At 40.3% G+C, this 21,624-nt stretch overlaps 1 protein-coding gene across 6 annotated transcripts in view; it reads right to left on the bottom strand.

Annotated features, from left to right (window-relative positions):
- The window catches only part of AKAP7 (A-kinase anchoring protein 7), a 150,033-nt gene that overhangs the window by 20,667 nt on the left and 107,742 nt on the right, over positions 1-21,624 (bottom strand). Inside the window, exons 1-2 of one of the 6 annotated variants that reach the window (XM_047860249.1) lie at positions 20,284-20,555; positions 17,830-17,898 (exon numbers count right to left, since the gene is read on the bottom strand). The exons of 2 other annotated variants lie outside the window; for them this stretch is intronic. In XM_047860249.1, the coding sequence (XP_047716205.1) occupies positions 17,830-17,898; positions 20,284-20,332 (118 nt within the window). In that variant the 5' untranslated portion in view covers positions 20,333-20,555. Of the gene's footprint in view, positions 1-17,829; positions 17,899-20,283; positions 20,556-21,624 lie in introns of those variants that run through there. 3 more of the 6 variants (XM_047860245.1, XM_047860252.1, XM_047860250.1) reach the window with 3 other exon arrangements.

Genomic DNA, 21,624 nt, shown 5'->3' with positions numbered 1-21,624 from the left:
TGGTTGCTTTTCTTTGGAATCATATTCTTCTGTTGTGCTCAGTATAAAAATTTGAAAAAATAATTTCCAGTGTAACAGGGGTGGTTTCTGAGCACAAATGAAACCCAAAACATTTTAATTCTCCCCTTCAGGGTACAAAACACGTATCATTTGTTCCAATCTGCTCAAAAAGAGAAAAACTGAATTTCAACTGTTGTTGAAATCTACTTCCAAGGGGCACTGTACTCCCTGTGGGTTGCTTTACTCACTTGTTTTGCCTTGTATTGTTTGTAGGCTGTTCCCTATCATAAAATGCTCTCTGTTCTACAGACCCCACGGTTTCTTTCTCCCTGAATTTTGATTCTTATAGTTGCCCAGGTTGGAATGTAAGAAGTTCTCAATATCCCTGTTTGCTCAGGACGACTTTACATCATTTTGTACAAAAGTAATTGGGAGTTGCCATTTAAGCAGTAATAAAAGTAGCAGAGATTTCCAACACGAGCCCTGGTACAAAGGAGTATTGACGGAAGTCTGGTTACCCTTGGAAAATTATTCTTGTGACAAAGAGGAAATAAATGTAGTTTCAACCATGTCAAAAGCATCAATTTTTAAAATAATCATGATCAACTTAGCACGGGTAGGGCGCTAGAAAATGAGCACTGCTTCGAATGGAAAAACTTATTATGTTCATGTAATTTTTTATCATCTACTTAAGAGAGTTTTACATAAAACTTAAAAGCACAACTAGATGGAATTAATTTTCACTTGTATGAAAATGCTCACAGTAACATACTTTTCTTCCTAGGCTGATATTCCCAGCTAGGAGCTGCTTCAAGCAAAAATAAAGGTCACCTTCCTGATCTGAAGGCCACCAACGTTCACCAAGGTTAGATCAGCAGCATAAATGCTGCCATCCATCTAATCTGGTGATATAAATCATTTTTCCTCTTTTACAAGCAATAAGGACACACCCTGCTCAAAAGGTTCCGCCGGCTGAGAAAATTCCCATTGGTGCCAGGTCACTAACAGCCATTACAGAAATACTTCCTTCCATTCATTTAGATAACACTTCACACTTTTCAAAGTGCTTTCAGAAACATTGCATCTGGTCCTCCAAGAAGCCTCTTGAGGTAAAATAAGTGTTATTCTTCCCATATTACAAGAACAAGGAGACACAAGGGATTACACAAACTGTCTAAGATCACATAGAAGTGATGAAAATCTGGAGTTCTCACTCAAAATCAGGTAGATGAGTTCATCCAGGACACTCGCCCCCAGGCAGATACACCACAGCTCTCTGGTGCACCTGCACCCTGGGGAAGTGAAGGTATACAGGAGAGCACATAAATTGGGGGTTGGCTAATTGGGGGAAAAAATAGAAATTCAGAAAGTTTTGCTCTCAGGTTAACATTTTTAAACTAAACAATGGATATTGACGGGGCGCCTAGGTGGCTCAGTCGGTTAAACATCCGACTCTTGATTTCAGCTCAGGTCATGATCTCAAGGTTTGTGAGTTTAAGCCCCGTGTTGGGCTCGGTGCTAACTGCGTGGCCTGCTTGGGATTCTCGCTCTCGCTCTGTCTGTCCCCCTCCCAGCTCACATCCTCTCTCAAAATAAATAAATAAACTTTAAAAAAAGAAAAAGAAAAAGAAAAGCTAAGTAATGGATATTGATTAGGGTAGTATAATCCCTTCCCTCCATCTCCAAACTTTCCTTCTTCCCTCCTTTCATGTCTCTTTCCATATATTCAGTGAGCACCCTCTGTGTGATAAGCACTGCTATGCATACAGAAATGAATCCGATATGGGCCCTGCCTTCAGGACACCTGCAATTTAGCACAGGAAGAAACACGTGTTAAGAGAGAAATAAGAGATCGTGAACGCTCAGAAGGAAAGATGTACAATATAGAGTAGGTACACAAAGGACAGAATGGTCAATTCTACCTAGGGGAAAATATCAGAAGAAAGTCTCCTGTAGGAAGTGAGGCTTGAGCTGGATCTTCTAAGTGTTTCTCAGGGGGACCGGGGTAGAAATGATATGACAAGTGGAAGGGGCAAGACCAGGCAGCTTGCTCAGGTAACTGCAGAACTCAGACTAGTATAAACTGGGTGGTTAGTAGGAGGGATTGAGAATGATGAGACTGGAAATGTTCTCAGGGGAGACACCGTGAAGACTCCTGTAGGACATACCAAGTAATGTGCACAGTCTTTCTTTCTTTTTTTTTTTAATTTATTTATTTTTGAGAGAGACAGAGACAGAGAGCGAGCCGGGGAGGGCAGAGAGTGAGAGGGAGACACAGAATTCAAAGCAGGCTCCAGGCTCTCAGCTGGCTGCACAGAGCTCTAGGCAGGGCTTGAACCCACAGACCGCCAAGATCATGACCTGAGCTGAAGTCAGACGTTTAACCGACTGAGCCACTCAGGCTCCCCACCCATAAACCTAATTTTTAAAGTCTGACCAGCGAAAATCCAGGGACACAGAACTATTTGGTCAGTGTATTCTGCTTGTGAATAGTGATCAATCTGTGGACCATATCTATCAGGCAATAAGAGTGGGTCAAACAGAGAATGTGTGATGTTAACGAAAACTTGATTATGATAAATCATTAAAATAAAACCAAGAGGAAATACAGTTTAAGGTCATCCTTGGCCATTCTTCAGGCCATGTAATAAAAATGAATACAGAAACTGAGTACACTTCTGAGCACTGGAACCAGTTTCTCCAGCTGTAAAAGGGGACAGTCATCCTGCTCTGCTGTCCCTATAGACCACTGAGAGTCTCCAAGGGGGGCAGTGTCAGTCCCTGAAGAGGGGAGAGGTGCCGAGAGGTGATATCTCCACTCACCCTCACCACCCCCACTTCCTGACACAGTCCTCGCCTGTACTGCCAACTTGTGTTCATTAAACACAGTCTCGTTACTCATTTAAAAAACAAGACAAAACTGAAGCGTGGTGAATTCCTACATTTATTGCATTAGCCTCAGGAAGAATGACTGAAGAGGGTAACTTAGGATATACTTTTCTCTTCTCAATGACCTACGACTAGCAATTTACCAGAGGCTTTCAGAAAGCATTCAGACAAAAATCAAATGATTTTAAAGTTCGCTTTGGTGACATCCACTGCTCATTAAAGTTCTCTGAATATGTGAATTGTTACAATAGGAAATTCAACTAGCATAGAATGCGCTGATGGTACGTTAACATTAATTCATTTCTTGGGTCAGTTGATGTTTGCTTCCCAAGCTCTTGATCTCCAAGTATGAAAAACTGCTCCCAGCAAATAAGTCTCAGGTACAGGTTGGAAACCCGCTATATTTACCAGGGTGGACAAACAACAGTGTCACACTGGGTTCCTCTCCAGGCCACCCTAACGGCAAGCCTGATGTCACTGGGGAAAGCGGGGCACGGAGAAGATGGTTAGAAGAAGGAGATCAGAGAGGACCTTGGTCATGTCCACCACTGCATGTCTGTCTCTGCAGAATAAGCCAGAGCCTGTCCCTATGTACAGCTGCTTAGAATCTCTTCCCAGGAGACTCAGAGTCTAAGGAGCCATGTTCCTTCATCACCAGCTTCTTCAAAGACCTAAGATACTACACACTGAGCCCCAAGCCTCTACGTATCAATGTTTTCATAGCACCTGACATTACTTAGCTGTAATCATCATACCTGTGGGTCCTTTTGATAATAATAAATCTACTTAATATTAAGTACCTATTATGTGCCTGGCTTTTTTCCCCCACACATTTAAATCAAAAACTTACATTCTTATCACTCTTTTACCTATGAGAAAACCAAGGGTCAGAAAAGCCAAGAGACTTGCCCAAGTCTATACACCTAAATATGGCAAAGCTGGGACTCAAACCACACTCTTGCCATTATACAAGGATGCTGCTCCTTACCTGTCAACTGGAAATGTATTTTTATGATACTTTCTATATCTTTAGCACTAAAGTGAGACTTCCAAGCAGAAAATATTTCTAATGCTTCCTGTTAAGTTATAGGGTCAGAATGCCAGGACTAGAATCTTGGCTCCCCATTCACTAGCTTCGTATCCCTGTGAAATGTGCTTACCCCCTCTGAGGTACATGTTCTTTATCTGCAAACTCAGGTTAACAGTAGTTCTATACCATTGGGCTGTTGTGAAGATTAAGGAAGATAATAATACAAAGCATTCTGTATACTTCCCTGCTCATAGCAAATATTTATTACTGTTTTAGGTGAAAGGGATATTAAGAGCCTCTTTCAACTCATAAGGCTACAAGGCTATTTGTTTATGATTTCCCTGCTACACATCACACATCTCTATAGCAAACATGGTAAGAGTAACTTTCTCACTTTATACTATATATATATATATACATATATATATACACACACACACATATACATATATATATATTTTTTTTTTTTAAATGTTTATTTATTTATGAGAGAGAGACAGAGTGCAAGCTGAGGAAGGCAGAGAGAGAGGGAGACACAGAGTCCGAAGCAGGCTCCAGGTTCCGAGCTGTCAGCACAGAGCCCGACATGAGGCTCAAACTCACGAACTGTGAGATCATGACCTGAGCCAGTTGGACACTTAACTGACTGAGACACCCAGGCGTCCCTATACTATATATTTTTTAAAACACTGTTGGAGTGATTGCAAACAATACATTTATGCATTGTTCCTTATGGCTTGCATTCACATTCTTTTGCAACTAAATGACATTCCTTCTTAGGTACAAAGAAGAACTACTGCTAATTAATCTTACAAAAGGCCTTTCAGCAGACAAACAGATCACAGCTGAAACAGTGAGGGGCAGATGGTTTTAGGTTTCTAGATGTACCACACTGAATGCGAGGCATTGAAACAGTTATTTTCTGAAAATCCCAATTGATAAAAATAATCACATAAGTCTAGTTTCTATGCAACCTTCCAGGAGCATGTCTACTTCAGAACGTGTATGATGCACGTGTGGTGGATGTGACAATTTTCGCAGCCTCAGCTTTGCTCTTGTTTTCCTAGTAGGGCCATTCTGTATCTTCTTCAGCCACATGCTTCTTTCCATCATTCATCTGTTCATCATCCCGTCTCAAGAAGATTTGAGATAATTAGTGGCAAAAAATATATATAGTAACAAGTACACTATAAGTAAAAAGTAAAAATCAGCACCAAGAAAAAACATAAATTGTCACAGCAAGAAAAGAACAGAGGGAAGTATAGATCACAGAAGTGCAGATCATGAGATCTGGGAGTTGGATTCTGAGCTTCCCAATATTTAGAATGAAAGGGGATGCACGGTGGTTCTTGTCAGGAACCGGAAGAGCAGACACAGCACGGTTCCTTCGGGATCAGTGACTGCTCCATTGCTGACCACCCCCACAGGGTTCCGGGCCACACGGACTTCATAATGATTGGCCCCCAATCCTTTCCTCAACTACCTTCCACCCTTCCTGATAAGAGCCGCCCACTTCACTTCTCCCCTTCGGATCACTGCTCATCTCACATTCCACAGGACTCCAGTGGGGCTGCTGGTCTACCAGAGCAACCACTGGTTCATATGGCGCCTGGTGTAAATGTTTTTAAGTGTCCCTTCCTAAAGACACTTAATTTCTAACTCTGGGAAATTTTTCATAATATACAGCTTTTATTAGGGCATGAAAGTACTTTATGCCATAATATATAAATTACAACATCTTTGATACGTATGATACCGTCCAAGGGTGTGTAGTTTATAACCTGTACCTTCCCTCAGATTTTATATATGGGGAGTAGGAAAGAGAAACGCATTCTTCTCAAATGCTGAACAGGAAAAATGTTCTCAAGAGCTGCTGGAAGTCACAGAGCTTGAGAGGGTGAGAACACAGAAGCTGCTGGAAGAGACAGATATGGAGGGCTATAATGCCCGTCAGTCAGCCTCAAGGTCAACTCTATCTACCCTACTCTTGTTGTTTGCAAGTGTGTGTCAGTAAGTTCTCCCTTTTAATAAAAAAAAGAGTAAATTTGCCTTGATGTATGTGACTTTCTGGCATCTGACCTCTCACTGCTTTGACTCTTCTGACTGACCTTTTCTATTTCTGTTCTGACTGACTGATTCCCAGATCCTTTTAAGAATTCCTCAGACTTTTCAGAACATTCCACAGACAGCCTTGACCTCCTGGCCTTCATTTTTCCCTTTAATTTCCAAAGCTGGGAGACCACAGCTTCTCATTCCAAACATTAATTTCCACCTGGCTGCAGGTGTAACTCCCCCCACACCTAATTCACCAACCTGTCCCTCTATCACGCACTGACAGTGAACATCATTCATTTGGAATGAGAGAATTGGTGTAAAAAATATTCACCAAAATTATATGTCGATTGTGTCTCAATAAAACTGGGGAAAAAAAAGAAATATTCACACAAAAAATCATAAGTAAGATTGGTAAGGTTGCAGAACACATAAACTTTAAAAGATAAATTATTTTTAAAGAATTTCATAAACGATGAGTTAGTTTAAAAATAATTTTGTTCTAAGTTTATTAAATTGATCTGGGTGATGGATTTTGTTAGAAGGATCTTAACAATTAGTTTCATTACTACTACCTATTTTTAAACTGTATTTCTTTTTGAAATAATGTTAAAACACAGCCAACCACTGTGTGCCAGTTACTAAACTATATGGTCCCTCAGCTCTGAACTCGCCTTCTTTATTCAGCTTTATGATACTGGTGCTGGGAGCCAGCAAACGTATTCCTCCTTTGCCAGCTAGGTCTTTGATATGATTAGTACCCTCCAGGGTTGTATAGTTTACAACCTGTACCTGCCACGGCTTTTACTTATGGTTCTGCCAGGAAGAAGCTCCAGAGGGAAACTGGACAGCTGCACAAGGGGGAAAGGAACTCGCCTTTCGTGGATTGCTCATTGTTCCTGGCAGTGTTGCCCCAGCTACAGCTCAGCCCCCGATAGTGGCTGCTCATTCCAGTTGGTTCCAGTTTTCACTTATTTCCCCTGGAACCAGCCTCACTGTATTCCCTCAGAGAGAAGAGCAAAGCAGGCCAGTGTCCGCTCCTTCGAGGCTAGAATCCCAGCTTTCCAGGGCCCATTTCTGAGTTCTGGGGCACCTCCTGGGAGACAGCAACCCCTCCTCAAAGGTCTGAGTCTCAGATCCATGAGATCCTTCCCCACGGTACCCCAGACTGACAGTCACTACCTATGTTTTTTCTCAGTATTGCCTATGCAATACTTTATGCCTCCAAAATTTGTTTCATTAATTCCCTATGTGAAATCCTCTGTTAAAAATAACCAGTGTGGGGTGCCTGGGTGGCTCAGTCAGTTAGGCGGTCGACTTCGGCTCAGGTCATGATCTCACGGTCTGTGGCCTCGAGCCCTACGTCAGGCTCTATGCTGGCAGCTCAGAGGCTGGAGCCTGCTTCCGATTCTGTGTCTCCCTCTCTCTCTGCCCCTCCCCTGCTTGCTGTCTCTTTCTCAAATAATAAACATTAAAAAAAAAAATTAAAAAAAAAAAACAGTGTAATTCTAATTTGCTTGACCAGATCCTAAATGACACAAACTGTTTCTTTATCTTCCCCACACAAGGTTGTATTTCCTGAAGACTAAGACATGAATGATAAAAAAACAAACAGTACAAAGTCAGGAGCAGCTGAAAGGCTATTTTTTTTTTTTTTTTAGAAAAACTGCATGTTTTATGAACATGCTTCTTATAAAACAATTTATTACGCCTTTTAATATTTAAATTTCATATCGTTTCACATATACATCTTTTAGGTTCTATAAAACCTACAAATCTGCAAATTTAATTTTATAGAGAAGATTAGTGTATACTATACAGTATACAAATAGCATCACATTGAATTGTTACCTTAAATTTACTATACCCATATTAGGAAAATTAATTTAAATAAACCTAAATTTGGAAAAAATATTTTCATAAATTATGAAATTATAAAGACAATAGGCAACACACCTGAGCTTGTTACCTCTAGGGTTTATTGGGCCAACTCCCATTGTTACTACCGAATTCAATGATCAACATTTAATGTGGTGCATAAGTACAACAGGATACCTAGACAAGAGCCCAAAGTTGTATATTACCTTTCTGTTTTAAAGCAAAGTTGTTGATTCTAAAGAAATTAGTTTAAAATAGTTGTTTAATGGTTATTATAAAATAAAAAATAGAGTGGCACACTCTTTTTTTTTCATAAAAACTTTGGTCCTCCATTTAAGGTGGCTTAAAATTAAGAATTATTAATGTAAATTTGACTATGATAATTTCTCTCTGCTTTAGGACTCCATTTCAGTATCTTCATTATTTAAAACAAGAATTATTACAAACATAATTAACATACTACTGGGTTTTCTATATCTAAAATCACCAAAAGACAATGTGTAAAAACTCACACTCACTGTCCTAATTCTGCCCCACCGGAACCATACAGAATAATTCTTCTTTCCCTTCCATGTTAAAACGTCCTCCAAATATTTCAAGACAACTAATTCATCTGCCTTATTTCCTCCTAGTTCAGCAGCCATAATCCCTCAGCCTTCTTTTTAAAAATTTTTTGAATGTTTATTTATTTTTGAGAGACAGAGCATGAGTAGGGGAGGGGCAGAGAGAGAGGAGGACACAGGATCTGAGGCAGGCTCCAGGCTCTGAGCTGCCAGCACTGAGCCTGATGTGGGACTCAATATCATGAGCTGTGAGATCATCCCCTGAGCCGAAGTCGGACGCTTAACCTACTGAGCCACCCAGGCGCCCCTCTCAGCCTTCCTCTGATGATGTGGTTTCCAGGCTCACCATCCTGGCCTACCTCCACGGGACACACTCCCGCTTGTCAGAATTCTAAATAAGGTCTGACGGCTACAGACCTACATAGAAAGTCTTAGACTAACAGATCATCTGCTTGCCATTTTATTAGCTATCATAAACATCAATCAAAACTCTGAAAAAGCTGAGCTTCACAGCTAACTTGAGTTGAATCTTTTAAATGCTTAGAAAGTGTTAATTTTATTTTTGCTCCAACAGTCAGGTGTGAGACATCAAATTAACTTACGTGCCAAATGCCAACACCAACATTCTAACCACAAAGACAAAGGGGAGGTGAGGGGAGGGGCTGTGGAAACATGTAAAAAAGTAGGTCACCCTTTTCCATCAGATTCCTTCTTCCCTCTCCCATCAGCATTACCAACTAGGTGAGCTCTGTCTCTCTTGGGAATGTGAAACCTCTCTATCTACTCCAAGCATCCTGTTTTCACAACACTTTCTCTCAGGCACTGTAATTTTTCTGTATATATATCTTAGGCTTACAAATGTCCTTGAATAAACTCACAAGTTTTGGGGGCAGTGTGTAGAAACAGAAAATTATAAACCTCACATACCTTTGACTCAGCCTTTGGTAAAATTAGTATCATGTATATCCTAGTTTACCACAGACTTTTAGGTTAAAACTATACTTGTTCTTTATATTTTCATCACAGAGTTCACTTCTTGTCTATGCCTACTTGCCAAGGACAAAGAACGTGACTGTACAATAGAAAGGTTGCTTTCAATAGTTCTGGGTTCTGTTAACTTGTATCTTTGACATTATAAGTGTTTCCTGTAGGAAACTTTATTTGCTAAACTGTTTGTTGTAGAAACGGGGTTTGCCTGCGTCAGGCTGTAACCACTACCTGTGATGGGAGTCTGAGGCAACTTCCACTCTCAGTGGTAATTAACTCACTCTTGCTGGACTTGGCTCACGTAGCCGTGTAACTTCCCTGCTATGGAAGGGGTGTGGCTTTATTCATTCCACTGAGAACACCAAGATCTTTCATCTTGGCTTTTTCCGCTCAGGGCATAATAAACACTGGGAAACAACACATCTCTTTTTAAAAAGTCATGGTAAATTAAAAAGAAGTCCTCCAACAATAGGGACTGTGTGTCATCATCACCGCACCTTGCATGACACCTGGCTCAGAGCTTTCCAAATGTATGGTGCTCAACAATACTAGTTAAAGTGCACGGAATACCTCCTTAAAACAGTTCTCACTTAAAGCTAAATTTCATTGCCACCAAAATGGAACATGAAGGTTCAGAAGAAATTAAAGCTAAATTTCATTCCCACCAAAATGGAACATGAAGGTTCAGAAGAAATCAGAGTTTTCACTTTTTTTTTTTTTTGAGAGGTTTCACTTCTTTGACAGGTTTGTAAATATTTGTTCCAGAATGGGTCCTACTCTTACAGATACCGAGTGTCCTCTGTAATAGTATCTGAAGCCTTCTGGTGGCAGGTGACAAAAACTTAAGCCAGTTTAAGCAAAGAAAAAGGGGAGGATTTACTGCTTTACATGATAAAGAAGGTCTTCATCATGGTTGAACTCAGACGTTCAGATAGTATCATCAGGATTGACTCTTTCTCTCTCCTTCTCTGGTCTCCTTTCTGTGCTGGTTTCATTCTCAGGAAGACTCCCACTGACTCCCTATCAACCAGCAGTCTTACGTTTACATTCTTTCCATGCACAACCCAAAAGGAAGATAGACCCTCTATCACATCTTAGGGAAGACCCTCAGTTAACTCTGCTTGAACCACATGTCTCTCCTAGGATAGGGAAGTAAGGCATCCTGCCAGACAGACCGCCGGGAGAAGGGGAGGGAGGGCCTCAAAGGAAAAAAAATGCTACACAAAGTCTACTCAATAATTCAAGGTCTGGAATTTGTAAGACCCCTTTTTCCCCTTCTGGGGATGACAGAAATAAAACCATAGTTTTGCCAAGCTGATTTTTAAGATGACTACAATTATATTGACTGGGTCTATTACATGCCCATCAGAGTGTCAAGCATTTTACAGACATTAGCTTATTTAATTCCCATAATAAGTAGATATTTAAGATAAGAGTACAGAGGCTTAGAGAAGTTATATAGTAAATATTAGAACCAAAGACGTAAGCTGAGTCTGTCTCCAAAATCCCTCGCTTTCAGCACTGAGTTTTAGCGCTCTTCTAAGTTTCTTTTCAAAAATCTGTGGATGAAAGCTCAAAGACTTACATATTAGGACCAACTTAATTAACAAGAAGGCAATTATCTACAGAAAGTAATTTATCAGATGCCCTGAAAGAGTTTTACTAGTTGCCCAAAATTCCTCCACTAGAGATTATTTTGAACTAAGTCATTACTGCTGCTTAATTTATTTCATTATTTTACTACAAATACTTCCCAAGAGCCCTTGGGATAATAAGCCTCGTTAAAATGCAAATGCCCCAGGAAGAGGTAATACAGGAAGCTTTCTTCCATTAGCCAAAACCTTTATGTTCATCAGATTCTCCACTCCTTCACATGGCCCTCACCCAGGAAAGAAGACACAGGGACAGGTCACATCACATTGCTCGACAGGGCATCTGGGTAGAGCTCACAGCAGCCAGTGACTGCACTAGAGGCTGGAAAAAAATTCTACAACCTTTGTGCTCCCAATGAAAATTACTCAGTATTTGATCAGACGATCCAGGGAAACTGTAAAAATGGTCTGAGAACAGCAACAAAAAGAAATATAGTTCCTCTATAGCCGATGAATTAGCAAAGGGAATCAGGGAGTTAAGACAGGAATAGTAACTATGAAAATTTGCACTAATGTTCCTATACTTAATTTTAGAAACATAAATCTCTTGGGTATACATTATTTAGCAAAGGAAAAGAAAAATCTAGTCTTTAGTGACTATGGTTAAATTCTTTAGATCACACAACATTACAGGTGTTACCACAATATTACCCACAGGGATCTTATTCAAAGTGTAGTCTCAGGTTACACAGAGCACCACTGGCTTCTCTGTGCTTCGCTGCTTCAGAAAGGGGGCAGAGGATACTGAACTTCCTGGAGTCCCAGCCTCCTCCCAGCTTGTGGCCCCACGCACCCCTAGAGGACTGTGACAGAGAACTCCTCCGAACTCCTGGCTTTGAGCCACGTCCCCTCTCAACTGGGACGCTTTGGAAGCATTTAGTTTTCAATGGTTTCACTTCATAAGCAGTTTTCCAAACGATCCTCATGTAGTACCTGACACAGAAAGCATTCAATACGTGAAAAAGAAGAGGGCGGGGGGGGGGGGGTGGACAAGAAGGAGGAGAAGGAGAAAGAGGAGAAGGAGGAGTGTGGAGGAGTGGGAAGAAGAAAGAACTGTATTCTATCTATACTATGTATTTCCTAGCCTCTTAGTTCTACAGGACAAATGGGGAGAAGCTGAATAAACTTTCAAGACCATGGTAGTTCAACCCCTTCCTAAATATGAGGAAGTGGGGTCCAGAGAGGTTAGTAACTTCCCCAGTGTCAGACAGGATGTTGGTAGCAGAGCTGAAGTTCTCGCCCACATCTCCTTACTCCCAGTCCTGTGTTCTTTCTACAGGAAAAATTTCACACCAAGGGACGGGCCATATGTTTTCAATAGGCAACAGCAGAAGCAGAGCTTTGCCGTGTCCCTGTGTACAAAACATTTCTACAGGCAAGGAAGGAAAATGAATGTTGTTGTCCACGGATGGGAGGCTCCCTATCACACATTTCCTGGGACACATGCTGTGCCATCTAAGTGAGACCATATTAAAATGCTTCTAGCACATTCAGTAACCAAGTTCTTTATAGGTTATAGCATTAACCAGCGTCATTTCAAATTCTGTACTCTGACAGACTGATTTATACTCAAGTTTTCTCATACTCATAACAGGAAATGTGTATCATTCTTGTCATTAAAACATTTAGAACATGCCTCCTCTGGGTAACACACTATGTTAACCTCAGGGGCTATGAAGAGAGGTATGTGACAGGGGCCCTGAATACGTGGTACTTTAAATCTGTGAGGCGGTGGAATACACATATGAAACATAACCTCAAAGTTGGTGCATCTCAGTGCAAAGAAGAAGAGCAAAGGATAAGCCTGTAAGGTTTCTAGGAAGCCGTCCAGAGATTTGGAAAGTCTAAATACAGACTTCCCTTAGTGTAACTGAACAACATCCACCATGGCAATTAAGGCTCAAAAATATAAGTATTCACAAGACATGAAATGAACACTGTTTACCTCATTAAATATTAATGTAATATCATCAAATTCCAAATCATCAGAAACAAACTATCTTGAAATCTGGCTCACATGTATGAAATAAATACTATCCTGGTAATTCATGCCAAACAGAAAAACTATATTGAGAAATATTTCATATATAAAACCAAAATATGTATGCACTGTTTTCTTGGGTTTTTTTTTTAATTTTTTTTTTCAACATTTATTTATTTTTGGGACAGAGAGAGACAGAGCATGAATGGGGGAGGGGCAGAGAGAGAGGGAGACACAGAATCGGAAACAGGCTCCAGGCTCCGAGCCATCAGCCCAGAGCCTGACGCGGGGCTCGAACTCACAGACCATGAGATCGTGACCTGGCTGAAGTCGGACGCTTAACCGACTGCGCCACCCAGGCACCTCTTTTTTTAATTTTTTAACATTTATTCATTTTTGAGAGACAGAGAGGGACAGACTGTGAGTGGGGGAGGGACAGAGAGAGAGGGAAACACAGAATCAGAAGCAGGCTCCAGGCTCTGAGCTGTCAGCACAGAGCCTGAGGCGGGACTCGAACTCACGAACCATGAGATAGTGACCTGGGCCAAAGTTGGACACTTAACCAACTGAGCCACCCGGCGCCCCATATGCACTGTTAAAACATATAACCTCTCAACAAAAAAGGGTTAGGGCTGGATGGCTTCACTGGTGAATTCTACCAAACATTCAAAGAAGATTTAATACCTACTCTTCTCAAATTCTTCCAAAAAACTGAGGAGAAAGGAATGCTTGCAAACTGATTTTATGAGGCTGCCATTACCCTGAGGCCAAAGCCAGGCAAGAACACCATAAAAACAGAAAATTACAGGCCAATACCCCTGATGAACATAGATGCAAAAATCCTCAGAGTATTAACAAACCAATTCACAAATCCATTAAAAGGATAATATACCATCATTAAGTCAGATTTATTTCAGGGATGCATGGATAGTTCAACATCAATCAATGTGACACTAACAAAATGAAAGGTAAAAATCGTATGATCATCTCAGTAGATGCAGGAAAAGCATTTGACAAAATTCAACATCCATTTATGATAAAAACTCAATGGGTATAGAAGAAATGTACCTTGACATAATAAAGGTTATATACATGACAAACCTACAGCCTTTAAGACCAGAAACAAGACTAGGATGCCAACTTCCCCCACTTTTATTCAGCACAGTTTTGGAAGTCCTAGCCAAAGCAATCAGACAAGACAAAGAAATAAATGGTATCCAAACTGGTAAGAAAAAAGTAAAATTGTCACTATTTGCAGATGACATGACATTTTATAGAGAAAACCCTTAAAATTCTACCCAACATTATTAAAACTAATAAATGAATTCAATAAAGTTGCAGTACACAAAATTAAAATACAAAAATCTGGGGGGCCTGGGTGGCTCAGTCGGTTAAATATCTGACTCTTGGTTTTGGCTCAGGTCATGATCTCATGGTTAGTGAGTTTAAGCTCTGTGTCAGGCTCTGCACTGAGAATGCGTGGAATCCTTTCTCTCTCCCTCTTTCTCTGCCCCTTCCCTGTTTGTATTCTCTCTGTCTCTCTCTCTCTCTTTCTCTCAAAATAAATAAATAAACTTTAAATAAAATAAAATACAAAAATCTGTTGCATTTCTATACACTAATAACAAACTATCAGAAAGAGAAATCAAGACAAAAATCTCATTTATAATTCCATCAAAAAATATATAAAAATGAACTTAATCAAGAAGGTGAACGGGGCACCTGGGTGGCGCAGTCGGTTAAGCGTCCGACTTCAGCCAGGTCACGATCTTGCGGTCCGTGAGTTCGAGCCCCGCGTCAGGCTCAGGGCTGATGGCTCAGAGCCTGGAGCCTGTTTCTGATCCTGTGTCTCCCTCTCTCTCTGCCCCTCCCCCGTTCATGCTCTGTCTCTCTCTGTCCCAAAAATAAATAAATGTTGAAAAAAAAATTAAAAAAAAAAAAAAAAAAAAAAAGAAGGTGAAAGACTGACCTGTACAGTGAAAACTATAAGTCATTGATGAAAAAACTAAAGAAGACACAAACAAATTTAAAGATATTCCACACTCATAGACTGGAAGAATTAATATTGTTAAAATGCCCAAATACCCAAAGCAATCTACAGATTCAATGAAATCCCTGTCAAAATTCCAATGGCATTTTTCACAAACCAGAACAAATACTTCTAATGACTGTTAGAACCATAAAAGACCACAAATAGCCAAAGCAATCTTAGGACAAAAGAATAAAGTTAGAGGTATCACACTCCCTGATTTCAAACTATACTACAAAACTATAGTGACCAAAACAGTATGATATTGGCATAAAAGCAGATACATAGATTAACAGAACAGAATGGAAATAAACCCATGCAAACAAAGTCAATCAGTATATGACAAAGGAGACAAGAGCATATAATGCAGAAAGGACAGTATCACCAATAAATGGTGTTAAAAAACTGGGCAGCTAAACGCAAAAGAAAGGAACTGAACCACTATATAAAAAATTAGCTCAAGGATTAGACTTGAATGTGAGACCTAAAACTATAAAACCTAGAAGAAAAGACAGGTGGTAAGCTCCTTGACAAGTGTCTTAATGATTTGGTTTTAGATCTGTCTCCAAAGGCAAGGGAAATAAAAACAAAAATAAACAAGTGGAACTACACCAAACTTAAAAAGCTTCTGGGGAAAAAAACACAAACAAACAAACAAACTCCTGAACAGTGAAGGAAACCATCAACAAAATTAAAAGCAATCTATTAAATAGGAGAAGACCTCTGCTAATTATATATCCCATAGAGGCTAATATCCAAAATATATAAAGAACTCATACAACTCAATGGCAACAACAAGATCTGATTTAAAAATGGGCAGAGGATCTGAATAGACATTTTTCCAAGGAAGACATACAGATGGTCAACAGACACATGAAAGATGCTCAACATCACTCATCATCAGGGGAATGCAAATCAAAACCACAATGAGATACCACCTCACACCTGCCAAAATGGCTATTATCAAAAAGACAAGAAATAACTAGTGTAGGTGAGGATGTGGAGAAAAAGGAATTCTCATGCACAGTTGGTGGGAATGTAAGTTGGTGCAGCCACTATGGAAAACAATAGAAAGTTCCTCAAAAAATTAAAAAATAGAACTACCATATGATCCAGAAATTTCACTTTTGGTTATCTATCAAAATAAACAAAATCACTAATTTTGAAAACATACATGCACACTTATATTCATTGCAATATTATTTATAATAGCCAAGATTTGGAAACAACCTAAATATCCATTGAGATGAATGGATAAAGAAGATGTGGAATACACACACACACACACACACACACACACACACACACACAGAATACCAGACTACTACTCAGCCACAAAAAAAGAACGAAAGATAACCATGTTACAACAACATGAGGGTATTATGCCATGTGAAATAAGCCAGACAGAGAAAGAGAAATATTGCATGATTTTACTTATATGTGGAAGCTAAAACAAACAAAACAAAACCCAGACTCATAGATAACAGAGAACAGACTGGTGATTGCCAGAGGGGAAGGAATAGGGAAGTGAAATGGGTGAAGGGTAACAAGAGGTACCAAATTCTAGCTATGATATAAATAAGTCAAGGAAATATAATATACAGCATGGGGAATACATATGGTATTAACTTTGTACGGCAACAGACTGTAATTATCAGTCCCCAATGTATACACATGTCGAATCACAATGTTGTACACATGAAATTAATTAATATAATATTTTAGGTCAATTATACCACAATAAAAAGACACATACTTGTAAAATTAAAATATGTGTCTTGTTGAAATACATACTGTTTTATTTTCAGTATCACAGAATATCAGGGTTACAAAGTAACCAAGTTGCCAATATATCCAGTTATTAGCTCTTCTGTTCACCCTTCACAACATTCCTAGAATGGCTTCTCATCCTATGTTGAATACCTCCAGTGACAGTAACTACTAGCTTATGAGGCAGTATGGTTCATCTTTGAACATACATCTATTTCATTCTACATAAAATCAATGTACTTCAAAATGGGAAAATCTGCAATAGGGAAAGAGCAAGTAGACTGTTTTCTAATTAGTTACGGAAGTGTCTGCCTTTAGTTATTAAGTTTTCCTTTGAAGTCCACTTAATGAGATTGATAAAGTACAGTGGTCAGTAAGGCTGTACAATAACATTCCTATTCATGGACATCCCCTTCAGGAAACTCACTATGAGAAACTAGGCAATCCAGAGAAAACAGGAGTTATTATAAGAATTCAGCAAAAACTACTAGATTGAGAGTATATACAACATCTGTTCATCCTACAATATCTACAGTATGTTTAATGTTAAGTATGTTCCTGTGTAGCAACAGAAAGAATTGGTCTTGCAATGAATGCATTTGTTAATCTTGTAAGAAGCATGCGTTTATTATCAGTTCATGCTATTCATTATGGCCCAAAAGTATACAGTTTAAGAAAATGTTCATTGCTGGGATTTAAACAAAAAGGGTGTAGTTGCTTTGTGCTGCACTAATTGAAAAATAAACCATTTTGGGTTCTACCGTACTTGACTATTCACCCCATTACCAAGATTTCTGACTATGTACACAGTTAACTCCACACAAACTTAGGTCCCTGCACAACTAGTTGATTAAACAATCATTTTGTTTGCTATCAATAGATTAAAATAGCACTAACAAACAAATTAAATGGGAATACTTTTTATGCACCACCACCACCAAGGGTAAAAGCAGGCTAAAGCAGCAGTGGGAGGGGGAAGGGGGTCACTTGAATCTTACCACTTGGCCAGCTGGGTATATCCTTTCTGTACCTCTGCAGGACGGTAGAGGACGGGCTTTCCAACTCACCTGTGTTTTGAGAATGACATCCACAAATTTAAACTTTCACCAAGACCTCGTTCAATTCTCCATAATTTGAGCTGCCCTAAGGAGGTATGTTCCAGAGCCATCATCCTTTACAGCAGAACTGAAGGATGTGGGCGTTTGCATTTTTGTGCTGTGTCCCTAGTAGGTCTCCACTGAGTTTGTTGGCTCAGCACAGGCTAACAAGGCTACTAGGTGGGGACACAAGGACGATTAAGACCCAGGAGGTTACTATACAATCAGAAAAATGATGGGCCCTCCCAAATGTCTATTGTGGATTCTTTTACATGTTATCAACACAACTTATGGACTGGCTATCTACAGTTAGTGCTAATTTACTTGTTTCTTGAGGCATGCTGGCTAATGAATTCTCTAAAACACTTTTTTTTTCCAAGTCCCCTTTGTAAGTACTATTAGATATGTGTTACCAGCAGCACAGCAGTGCCTGGCCAGAGAAGCTTCTCTTTAGACCATCCTGTAGCAGACAAATTAAACATGGCGTCAGAAAACAGCTGATGGGATGTGTGATGATGGAGTGTGGAGCAGATTGTGAGGAGAAAAACAGTGAAGCAATGTCAAAATCAAAGACAACTGCAAGCATGGTGGCGGGGGGGGGGGGGGCAAAAGGTCAGCAGCAGTGGTGAGGGCAGAGGAGAGAAAAGGGGTGCGAATGCATTGATCCCAGCCATAATCTGCACTTCTGAACTAGAACTTCACTTCAGACACTGTCCTGTCCTCATTTTCTTTTTATAATTTTGGAAGTTGAGGAAGTAACCCCCAAAAGCAGTATATACCACTTCCTATCAAGCTATATTAAGCACTTACATAAAATACAAGACTCTGCACCCCACAATTCCAGATGCAAAAGACAGAGAAGACCAAATTCCTCAATGAGGTGAAAGCTGACTTCTGTTAGCACCAAGAAGACTGCTTACCCAGGGGGAAGGAGAGAAACCGAATAGAAGGAAAGCAGGTGCCGAGGGAAAATGTGGAGCAGTGGAACAGGAAGTGGGGAAAGGTAAAGAAGGATAGGGGAGAATTTGCTGTCCCTACATCTGTCCACACCACAGTGTTTCAGATGTGGGTGCTGTTTAAGCAATCAGTCAATCAACCATAACCCTTGCGAACTACAAATAAATCATTCTGACAACTACCTGGAAAGTTTCAGGCTGTCACACTAATGCCAGTGCTCATTGTTAAAAAATGAACAATTCTGTGGTAGACTCATCTCGGGTTTTTAAATCAGGTACCGTGCGATGTCATTCTCACAGGTAAAATTTGCAGCACACCTATTGGCTCTTAATAATCAAATGCTCCAAAGTCTCCCAACATTTATTCCAAAGCATTCCCAGAAGATTTCTTGTAAAAACAGGCTTATTTCTCAAGTGAACAGGTACAGGATGCATATTAATTTTTTTCAAAACCTGTCCCTGGCTGGTTTCCAGAACAAGCAGCAGGACATATAAGACAGATGTGGACCTTTGAGTATCTGAACCAGATATCAGGAGATTCTATAGACTTACTTAAATCTATTTAAGCAAAGCACTGATGTGACAGAAATATGGCTGCAAATTTGGTAAGTATGACCACAAAAAGAACTACAAATTCAGTATTGGGGGGGCAACTAGTGTAAGCCAAATCCTATTCAGCACACTAAGTAAGCCAAAACGTAAGGGAGTATGCACAACCCAGTGAGGAGAAAGCAACTATGCAAGTGTCATCACTTTAAGTTCTGTTTTCTAAACCGTAAGCAGATGTTGAATCTGCCTGACACTGGCTTAAAAACATTCGTGAGGTTCTTGCTGGGAAGCAAAGCCGCATCACTTGCTTGGAGTGGCCTCCCAGTTACACCTGAATCCCCCTCCAAGGAGAACAAAGCGGAGGACACGGGAAAATAGCTGCAAATGTGTAATATACGTCATTTTAGACCCAGCTTTACTTCTCTGTCTGCTGTTATCGAGCACTGCTCCCAAAATATCCCAATTTCAGATTAAGAAAAATGAAGTCTGGCTCATACAAATATATCAAATCACAAGGCAGTGATTTAAAGAAAGTCAAAACTCAACTCTGACTCTAGATAGTGTGATGAGAATGAGCTGTGGGATTCATCGAACCGCCGAAAATAAAAAAGGAGTTTTCACTATTTTGTATTTTTAACGTAGCCATTTGTAAATGTACTTTTGTCAGTTAATTATCAACTACATACCTACCCACCCTTTTCAGAAACGCACTTGAAAAACCACAGTTATTCTGTTACCTTTCCCATAAGAAAAAAAAAAACAACAACAAAACCCCAAACTACCACTAGACGACAACCACAGAAAACAGGCACTCGGGATTCTGCACGGCACAGTCACCAACCACACTTACTGATTTTTGCCTCCTCTCTTGAGAAAGGAAAGCAGCAAAGCTGGCCCATGGCACTGGTGCTGTCTTTCCTTCCCGGTGCTCTTCTCCCTGGGTCCCCCAAATAGAAACTGCAGTTTGGACCGCGGTCTGCGAGCACGCCCTGCCTATTCCACTCCGAGGAACGGCACGCGTGGCACGGAGAGCCAATGCACAGCCGGCAGAGAGAAAGCAGAAGGCAAGTCGCTGCGGCGGTGAGCAGGCAGGCTCCACCTCCCGGTCCCCAGCCAGAGGCGGCTGCTCCGGGACCGGGACCCGCGTTCGGTGAACCAAGGGGCCATATGCTCCCCCGATTCTCACACAACTGAGAGCTCCCAGCTGCCCAGCCTTAGATGAGAGCCGCCAGCACTGTCTGCGTAACCGTGTGTGTCTTTAAGAAAGATAATCAAGGACAAACCACGCCGAGTCGTCCTCTCTCCTGCAGACAGAGTAATTACACAGAGAAATGCAAAGACAAAAAAAAAAAACGAAACAAAACAAAACAAAACAAAAACAAACAAAACAAAACAAAACAAAAAAACAACCCAACCCCTTCACTTTCTGTCTGCTATTTAAGGAGGAAGAGCTTTCTTTTATCCCCAGGAGATTTTTGTTTCTTTGTTTTATGAATAAGGAACCTGACGTTGCACAACACTGAAAACCCAACTTGAATGAAGTACCACTAACTACCCCACAAACTGCACAAACTGGAGAAATGACGGGGGAAATGGGGGTAAAAGAAGATACCAATGGTTGCCTGCACTTGACAGTGTTACCTTTTAAACATCTGCCTTCTGAAATACAGCTTTGTTTTTCTATTAAGGCAGGAAATCAACATTATGAGTTTTGAAATCAGAGCATCAAATATTCAATAGCCCAGAAAATTCCTCAAACCTAGAAGCATCACTGAGAAAAAGATCACGAGGTGCGTAAGCAAATTCGGGGACAGCACGACTAGTTTCGAACTTCATGACATGAGATAACCGATTTCAAGTAACAGCTCCAAATCTGTTCCCTCGAGTAGGGAACAGCCTTACTGTATGACACTACAGGAATAAAAGGCTGTTCTTAGTGCCAGAAATACCATGCAATTCCCTGCTTTCCTGCTCTACTTCCTGGCAAGGCACATACACCCATTTACCAGGAGGTGGAAAGAGAGGGCTCGGGATGATCATGAAAAACTCCCATGTCTCTGAATGCAGGATATCTGCTTTCACACTCCCCTAAACAAAAAGAGTAGGCAGCTTGGAAAAATAAAAACTGTCAAATTTTTATGTGAAATACTACTTTGTGCATTAAAGAAAGATCTGTAGTGAACACTCTTCA

Source organism: Prionailurus viverrinus, chromosome B2 (genome assembly GCF_022837055.1).
Source record: "Prionailurus viverrinus isolate Anna chromosome B2, UM_Priviv_1.0, whole genome shotgun sequence".
Taxonomy (NCBI): domain Eukaryota; kingdom Metazoa; phylum Chordata; class Mammalia; order Carnivora; family Felidae; genus Prionailurus; species Prionailurus viverrinus.
Note: the sequence above shows the minus strand (reverse complement) of the source record. Positions and strands in the feature narration are given on the sequence as shown.